This window comes from Cololabis saira, chromosome 11 (genome assembly GCF_033807715.1).
Source record: "Cololabis saira isolate AMF1-May2022 chromosome 11, fColSai1.1, whole genome shotgun sequence".
NCBI lineage: Eukaryota > Metazoa > Chordata > Actinopteri > Beloniformes > Belonidae > Cololabis > Cololabis saira.
Window position 1 is genome coordinate 20,545,212 of NC_084597.1, and position 9,620 is coordinate 20,554,831.

Sequence of the window (9,620 nt, forward strand, 5' to 3'; positions counted from 1 at the left end):
AGGAACTTGAAAGTTCCTAATTAATAATAATAATTAATAAGTTGAAAGTAGACAAAAGTTGGCCGACTCAAACAATCAATCGGTGCATTTCTGCTATTAGCTTCAGAAAATAAACATTAAAAAACCAAACATGATGGAAATTTGCAAAGAAAATATTTGAAAATCCACAAAAAAAAAATAAAAAAATTACAGGTTTTTCAGCATTTATGACATTTATCATTAAATACATACTGGTACCTATTGAGACAACAGTGTCAAACCTTACAATACTGAGAAATCCACTAAGCTCAGCATTTGTCTGGGAATCATGTTGAAGATGTTTTTCTTAAAAAAAACAGCCAAGAAAGTAATTTGTGCAAGCTTCAAGGTTACAATAACTTGATTTTACACTTCTACGTATTATCTAGCCTACGTTCATGAACGACATTGTAGATGTAATTACACCACCACACCCAAGGTGGCAGCGCAGGCTCTTTAGTGCAGCACCTTCCAGCGCTAAACGTCCCTTTCTTCCCTGCTTCATCTACCTCCAGACATGGAAACAGACGGAGCAAATCCAGCTTTTTTTCCCCCCGTAAATGTGAAGGAACAGTAACTTTTACTGACACACTACATTACTGAGTCTCTCTCTCTCTCTCTCTCTACCCAGCGGAAAGTAGAAAAAGAGAAGCAAGAAACACAGCTATGTTCAGCCACGTAGCATAAATCATTTATAATCCTCAACATTCACTGCATGATTCTGAGCCGTCACTGGGAAAGATGGCCATTACAACAATAATTTTGACAATGTCCTTCTGTATTGCTCCAGATCAGCAGTCTTACATTGTACGATTGTATGATGTAGCGGTTCAACAACGACAATCTCACGACTTTAACTACTGGCTAACCAATTAAAATGCAGCCTCTGCTATCTTTCATTGTTTAATATGTCAATGTACGCAACTAAAAACTCCCCAACCTTTCTTCTGGCAGGTTGGACCTTTGAGAAAGTCGGAATTGACAAAGAAAATTGCAACTATCTCCAGAAAAGATGCTAAAAATAAAGCAAACAAACCACACAGCCTACAGCCTCTGCTATCCTCCTCTGCTTGATGACATTCCTGTTAACAGCTGATTATAACTCTCAGAAAAATTGCAAGATTAGACCTTTAAGAAAACTGGAATCAGAAGATTTCCCAACACATGTTTAGACAACGGAAACAAGAAAGGTCTTGTGTTTATCTGGGAAGAACAGTCGTAGAAAACTTGTTGTGGATCAACATACCCCAACTTAGCTTTTAGAACAACAACAAGGGCGCTCAGCCCTGATTAGTAGACTATAGTCAAACATGTTTGTATGCTACTGTAACTCTATGAGGCAGCTGGATCGCTCTGAAACAGTCGATTGTACAGTTCAAATCCCTCATGGCTGACCCCAGCAGGAGGGTGAATGCTCTCTACTTCACTGATAAATCCTGACATTCCCTGGAGACGAGGGGGGGGGGTGACCATGCAAGACTTTTCTCGTGTGATAAATTACTCTGACATTTTGTGGGAGATGATGAAGACAAGTACAGCACAGCTGCCGTGGAGAGAAATGCGTCTTCCTACATCACTTAAAATAAAGTTCAGCCAAGCTCAGACGCATTCATCACTATAAAACTGAAACGATGTAAAATGAGGAGAATGACTCCCATGTCGAAACTACAGCACTAACAGTTTGAAAACCGCATTGTTGCGCCCCAAACTCACACACACACACACTGACGTGCACATACAGCACACAGACTAACATACAGTGTATGTGTGGGAGCGTGTGAAAAGCAGCTGCCCCCTCCTCTCAGGGAGCACAGGAAGCCCGAGACAATACAGAGGCTTCATGCAGAGTTCAACTCTGAGCCGTTCTCTCAGAGCAGAACCAGCACCCGATCAGAGCCGCGGCATATCCGCCAGGCTGAATATTTATAACTCGGGGAAGCAGCAGCTCCGAGGCGCAAGCGCTCCGGTTTCCTCTGGAGGTGCGCTGCACTGATTAGATGAGTCCGTCACAGGCAGGTTAGGCTGCAGAAACCTGCCTTACCCAGACCGCAGAATAAGCTGCGATGATGACAGCGGCACATGTTTCCTGAAAGCTATCTCACCAAACCGCAGAACCAAACCGTGAAGTGACGAAACAGGTGGTTGTAATGATCAAAACGGGCCGTGATGCTGAAAGTTCACCAGTTGCAACGTAGGTGCGACATGACACAGATTCACAAGCCCCTTGTGTCGTCGGGTTGGATGTGGCCTCTGCTGTTTCTAGGGAGTCGGCGTGCATGAACATGCACGCAACACCGCTGTGAGTCATAATACATCTCACTTGGGGCTAAGCAAGGACGTCGAGTTTGAAAATTGAATTCAATTTGTGTGCAGGAGGGCTATTAATTTAGCCTTTTAAAATTCTGATTAAGCCTGCCCACAGAGACGCCGAGTGTCGACTCACAAGACGACTCCAACAAGGGGGGAGGGAGTGCAAAAAGCGAGAGAAGGGATGACTAAGATTAAAGTACGAGAAGGAATTTATCCCCTCACCCTGACGACAATCACACTGGCTCCACTTGAGCTCGTCTTTGTGTCAAAGGTAAAGCGCCGACAGTTTACAGGCCTCTATAAACAACCTGCAGGAAAAATGTAGAATGTGTGTCTGCTGGAGTGGGTCAAGAAGGACCAAAGTGGCCATCAAAAGCTGGAATTTCAGCCAGATTTATGTCTTTGTAAACAGAAGTAGTCCCAGAGTCTGCGGTTGAACTCAAGACTTTTATCAGAATCTGTTCAAGGAAAGCAGCCGAGAGGATATGACACTGATGTAGACCTCATGCCACAATGGTTTCAGGTTACGTCACGTCTCAAAAGGTATCTTTACGTCTGTGCTGCACACCTGGGCCACGTGTGAAGCTGTGACTTCCTGTCTCTACAGTACCCAAAGCTCTCCAAAGGCCGTAAACGGGAAACTATTTTGAACATCGATTAGTCATCTAAAACAACTGTGCCAACTGGATCATCATGATTAGAGATACTTACAGCCCAGTTTTTATCATATATATACATGAAGAATTAACAAAAAAAAAAAAAAACTTAGTTCAAATATTCTGAAATGTTTTTTATTCCACATCTAGAAATGATTTTGAAAAACGAGATTTACGTCTCCCAGTTCATTCTGTTTGACTACAAGACATGAAGAGAAAACGGGGATAAACAATAACTATCCCTGAAAAGGTGAAGCACTTACACATATCATTTACTGATCTGTACTTGGGTTCATCTGCTGCATCAGATCAGACATAACCGTCAATGAAAGACAAAATCTTTATGTCCAGTTACACCTGAGTTAGGGCTGTGCGATTCATCGATTTTAAGTCTAAATCGGATTTATTAATCACAATCGATGTTAAAAAAAGGAAAATCGGAAAATGGATTTTCCTTTTTTGCAGCTGGCTGCATTACAGACAGAGCTCGTCTAGTCATCTTTGTTTGGTCAAGAAAATTGTAAATGTTGTGACTTTACTAAACTCAAGGAGGATTTACAGTATCTTTCAATTGCACTTCATTCCCAATAGGGAAATTTGTTTGCTATTTTTCTTCAAAAATAAAGATAAAATATTTGAAACAATTTATTCAATTGTCTTTTGTAGTTTTACCAAAAAAATCAAAATCGAAAATCGGGTTTTCAGAGAAAAAAAAAAAAAAATCGGGATTTTATTTTTGTCCAAAATCGCCCAGCCCTAACCTGAGTGTATGACTTAACATAGGTTTTACATCGGACACGCTCCATAATGAGACCATCCAGGGTTGGGACTGGCGTAGATGGCTTTGACCAGGGTGGGGGTCGATCCGGCGACCTTTGTTGACCAATGGGAGCCCAGAAGCAAATGTCTATTTCTGCAGTTTTGTAGACACATTCATGGGACACCACTGGAATATAATCAAACTGGACTGAAATTAACTTGTTTTGCTTTCTGCATAAAGTGCCTCCAGATGAGTTTACTGGTGAGCTGAATTGAATTAATCCTGGATGTTTAAACAGAATAGCATGGCCGACCATACCTACTCACTTCATGAATATTCCCTCCAGTGAAATGGGTGTATTACCCTTCTCATTAATAGCTTTTTTTCTGTCTGTACAGAATGTACCGGGCCAACTGCAACAGGACAAGGATGATGTTTATACGAAGCCTCATATGGGATCTCCAAAGAACCGCAAAGAAAAACAAGCCAGGCGGCTACAGAAATGCTCAACAACTTGTCTGCTGGTACTGCTGATTAGAAACCAAAGTCTAATCAACAAATACCAGACCAATTCTTTTTATCAAAAAGGTAAAGAAATAAGATGACTAAACAGAAGGTATACAGACTCATTTTTCTTGGGTCTTTAAGATGTCTTTAACTCTCGTACACCTGACTTTTCAGAACGGAAGACTGAAGAGGTGAAACGTTTTTAAGTAGCGAGTAAAGAGCCCTTTATTTAAACACATACTGTAAGATAACCAAGACTTAAGGTCTACACTAGGAATGGGTGATATTTTACCGTTCACGATAAAAAAAAATTCCCCACGGTAAGAATTTATCATCTCGCGGTAAAAACGATAAATTCCCGTTGATGACGTTTTTGTGTAAAGCGAAGACAGCGTTAAATCGACGCACAACGTACGTGAAGGAAGGAAGGAAGAAAGAAATGAGCCAGAAAGAAAGAAAGAAAGAAATTAGCCAGAAAGAAAGAAAGAAAGAAATTAGCCAGAAAGAAAGAAAGAAATGAGCCAGAAAGAAAGAAAGAAAGAAAGAAAGAAAGAAAGAAAGAAAGAAAGAAAGAAAGAAAGAAAGAAAGAAAGAAAGAAAGAAAGGAGCCAGAAAGAAAGAAAGAAAGAAATGAGCAAGAAAGAAAGAAAGAAAGAAAAATCCCTGTTGATATGTGTTTGTGTAACAAACATGGCGGATCTGAGTCATTACAGTTTTGCAGTACAGGTGTAACTCATTTAATTGTTTTTTAATAATTCAATTTAATTGGTGTAGTTTAGTAGCATTTAGTATCTTTTAGAGCAGTGTTTTGGGGGCTCCAAAGACTGAATGTGGTGATAGATTTATAGTTACAAAGGTGGAGTTGAATTGGTATTTTTTTTATCGTCATTTTTATCGTTATCGGGATAAATGCCAGAAATTATCATGATACATTTTTTAGTCCATATCGCCCATTCCTAGTCTACACAGACGTCTTTTCAACGCAATCTACAAAGTAACTCGTTTAACAGATATAAAATTAAGAGCAAACAATTTTCTCTCCGGAGTATCTGGGTCAAGAAATAAAAGCTACGCTTTGACAAAACAGTTGATAATTAAACTTGCAACATGCTAAATTAAATCCCAACGTGCACTTTGGGGGCAATGTAGGACTTAACAATGAGTTCTTATATGAAAAATATTGGCTTTAAGAATAAAGTCCACCCCTAGATTATCTCAACACTGGGTGAAATAAAGCTTCCCTGGAGGCAACTTTCTTGTCCACAAGAGTAAATCAAAACACTTCACACACAATCTGGACAATCATGGCCTCTAGTAAGCACTGCACTTTCTCAGATTAAGACCCAGGGTCCTCAAAGGGAACAGTATACCTCTGAGTCATGTGACTTCACCCGTCAGATGACTTCAGTAAAGATTGTTGAGAGTCCCACGGGACCGTGCACCTCAAAGGCGCTTGTAAACTCAAGAGAACACTGCGTGTGATCTGGAATGAAGAGTTATTTGGGCCAGAAAAACATGTCAGAGTGAGGTCAATCTATTTATCTTGTTTGGCTCATGGAAAATGCTGCCGCTCAGATCCCTGCTAAACCATTCATCTGAGCGATGATGTGCAGGCGCTGGTATGCATTATGTGCAGTGGCAGCACCTGAACAGGTGGCACGCCCTACGTGAGTCAGGAGGCTTCTTTTGATATCTGTGCTGTGATTCACCACAACAACAGGTCCTTTATGGACGTATCTATCTGCTACCAATAAAAGCTCCCAGAGTCTGCTGCGACATGCACGTGCAGAGCCACCTGGCCCATGGCGGGGCGTGGATTGCGCGGCATTGCATCAGTCGGTGTAGCTTCTCTAAGGCCACAGGCACGGCTGCTGCTTTTCACATGGACGCCAAGCAAAAGCAGCGGCTGCAGCGTTTAGGAGCGCTGCGTTGACCGCTGCTCTGTCCCCAGTGCGGCAGCTTGGCCTCGGCATATCCCAGATGTCAGTCCTGCCCTCGTCTGTGTTGTCCACAGAGACAGAGGGGGACCATTTCCTGTGTGAACCAACACCCAGACGCAGTAAGCAATCACAGATAACAATCTGGTGTACATTTGCATGGGCATGACAATCCTAAGAAGTAAATTGATGCCACTAATATCGGCCTATCTGTGTATTCTGGACAGGAAGTTTACTGGACGGCCAAGCACGTAGGCTTCGGCAATTTGAAGGGGTGTTTTGCAGCGGAGGGGTGGTGGGGCGGTGGGGTATTAGAGAGGAGGGGAAGGGGACGGGGAGGGGTTGAAGTTTCCTCACAGTCCCTCAGCAACAAGGCCTGCTGGCAAGGCCTCGAGAATGTACTGTGGTTTGCAAAACAGATAAACATTGACTTTGCCACCCGAAGAAGCAAATCTGATGTCGGTAACGGGACATTACATGACTTAAAACACAGTTGAAACGGCGCGGAAAGAAAATGACGCCCTCCGAGCCTAGCGACAGATGCTCCGTCTACTGAAACGGCTACATTTACAGAGACCCCAGGCATCTGTGATGAACCTTAATGGCCGGCACCGCCGCCCTGATCAACAAGCAAGGGTTTAATTTGCTGCTTCTTATTGCATCCTGGGAAAAATGTTTTCTTTGTGTGTGCAGGAGAGAAGCAGAACCATCCGAGTGTCCCAAATAGGATTCAGATTCGTGCCTTTTGCTTCCAGCACTTACAACGTCGGGCTCTGGCGCTGCAGAGTTGGAAAAGTCAACAGAGGAATGAAAAGACGTCTCTGTGAGGGTCAGGGAGGAATAAACTCTACTGGAAAGAACTGTTAAGACACTTCCTGGCTATAATTGACTAACTGGCGAGGTGAATTACTGGCTTTTATTTTGTTCATTTAGCCCCAAAAACATGCTTCTCACAATTAAATTTAAAGCCAGCATGAATCCAGCTGCTCCACAGCAACATTTATGTATTAATAGGGACTAAAGAGGGAGCTACATCCGCTGTGACAGACCTAGAGCCATCATAATGCTGCATGTCTGCACAATCTGACCACATGATGTCCAAGACAGATGGTGGCTATACTGTAGGGGGGGTTGTAGCAGCGGGGAGGGCTGGGGGGTGGGAATGATACTGCACATGTACTGTACACACAGAACCGGACCCCTGAAACAAGAGCCAAGGAGGTTAAACGAGTAAACATTCACAGAAATAAACATTTTAATCAACAGCTGAAGCATTGTTGCTTCCTGTGCGCCAGACAATGTGAGCGCTTGTTCACACACACACACACACACGCACACACACACAGGGGCGAAAATCCCGGGGGGGACAGGGGGGACAAGTCCCCCCAATTAGTAAAGCTGTCCCCCCCTAGAATAATTTGAGACAGAATTAATAATTTTGGAACAATGCAGTAGTATTTAGTAGTGATGCACCAAAATGAAAATTTGTGGCCGAAACCGAAATCGAAAATAATAATAAACAGTAAAATCTCATTACACTTAAAACAAGAGTCATCACCAGAAAAATAACTTGTTATTTGACAATTTTCACCTGTTTCAAGTAAATTTTCAGTTGAAATAAGTAGAAAAATCTGCCAGTGCGACAAGATTTATCTTATAAGCAAAACAATCTTGTTCCACTGGCAGATTTTTCTACTTATTTTAAGTGAAAATCTACTTGAAACAAGTGAAAATTGTTGTTTTTTTTTTCCAGTGATTAGTCTTGTTTTAAGTGTAATTAGATTTTTTTTAACTAAAAATGACACATTTTAACTAGAAATAAGACAAATATTCTTGTTAAGATTTTGGGTTTTTGCAGTGTATTATGTCAGATGTGCTGTATTATTGCCACCTTCCACCCAATACCATTGTTTTGTATTACTCTAAGAAAGGTCTTCTGCCTGTTTGCGAGATAGAGTTGAAAATGTCAAAATGCTGTATTAAAAGGAAGGCTAAAACTTTTATTCCTTGTCCCCCCCTGGATTTATTCTCTAAAATGTTACAGTTTATTGTCCCCCCCAACTATGAAACACACACACACACACACACACACACACACACACACACACACACACACACACACACACACACACACACACACACACACACACACACACACACACACAGGCCTGGCTGTGATTTCTGTTCCTGGGACTGAGAGAGGACGCGTGTGACCGCTGGACGGCTCAGTTTTATACGCCAACACTCTCCCGACTTTGGACTAATGGAAAAAGTTCATAACATTCCAGCGAGAGTTTTGTTGTGTCTACTTACGTAAAGTTTGTCGACCACCGGACCGAAGTTCATCTTGGAACCTCGAAAGGAGAGTCGATCCCGGGAAAGCCGCGTTGCAACCCGCCGGTCTGATGCAGTATGACACAAAACAAGCTCACAGTATGAGAAGAAAGGAAAAGAAAAGGTAACAACTCCTGCGGGCGATCCGTCTCCACGCTGTTTTCATGAGTTCAGTCCTTCTGACGGCAGATTTTCCTGAGAGATGGACGGACACACTGCGGTCCCAGACCGACTGAAGTTTTTTTTTTTTTTTTCTGCTTCCCTAGAACTGTACGTGACGTCACATGTCGCCCAAGAACCAATCAGAACTCTCCAACTTGGAACAATAATTAAGCCGCTGTGGTACATTTTCTCAGCGCAACGTTGTTTTTTCCCGCGACTTTAAAGCAAATGTATTACTTAATGCGTTATAAACATAAACATACATATTGAAAATAAAAGTGTATAATGTATAAGTAAGATCAATATCGTGTGTGTGTGTGTGTGTGTGTGTGTGTGTGTGTGTGTATTATATATATATATGTATATATATATATGTATTTATATATATGTATATATATATATAAATGTATAAATATATATATATAAATACATACATATATATATATAAATACATACATACATACACACACACACACACACACACACACACACACACACACACACACACACACACACACACACACACACGATGTATATATATATATAAATGTATAAATATATATATATAAATACATACATATATATATATATATAAATACATACATACATATATATATATATATATATATATACATATATATATATATATATATATATATATATATATATATATATATATATATATATATATATATATATATATATATATTTATGTACAGTTTAAGATTAAGATTCCCAGAATATTCTATTTTTTTGAGATAGGATATTTGAGTTTTCTTAAGCTGTAAGGCATGATCAGCAATATTAAAATAATAAAAGGCTTGCAATATTTCAGTGGATTTTTAATGAATCCATAATGTATGACATTTTTGCATTACAGAAAATAAAGGACTTTATCACTATTATCAATATTCTAATTTTCTGAGACAGTCTTGT

General features: G+C 40.7%; 1 protein-coding gene across 1 annotated transcript in view; it reads right to left on the reverse strand.

The window, feature by feature from the left end:
* The window catches only part of tnfrsfa (tumor necrosis factor receptor superfamily, member a), a 30,602-nt gene extending 21,848 nt beyond the window's left edge, over nucleotides 1-8,754 (reverse strand). Inside the window, exon 1 of the mRNA XM_061733965.1 lies at nucleotides 8,502-8,754. Within this exon, the coding sequence (XP_061589949.1) occupies nucleotides 8,502-8,534 (33 nt within the window). The 5' untranslated portion in view covers nucleotides 8,535-8,754. The remainder of the gene's footprint in view (nucleotides 1-8,501) is intronic.
* Between the last annotated feature and the right edge of the window lie 866 nt (nucleotides 8,755-9,620).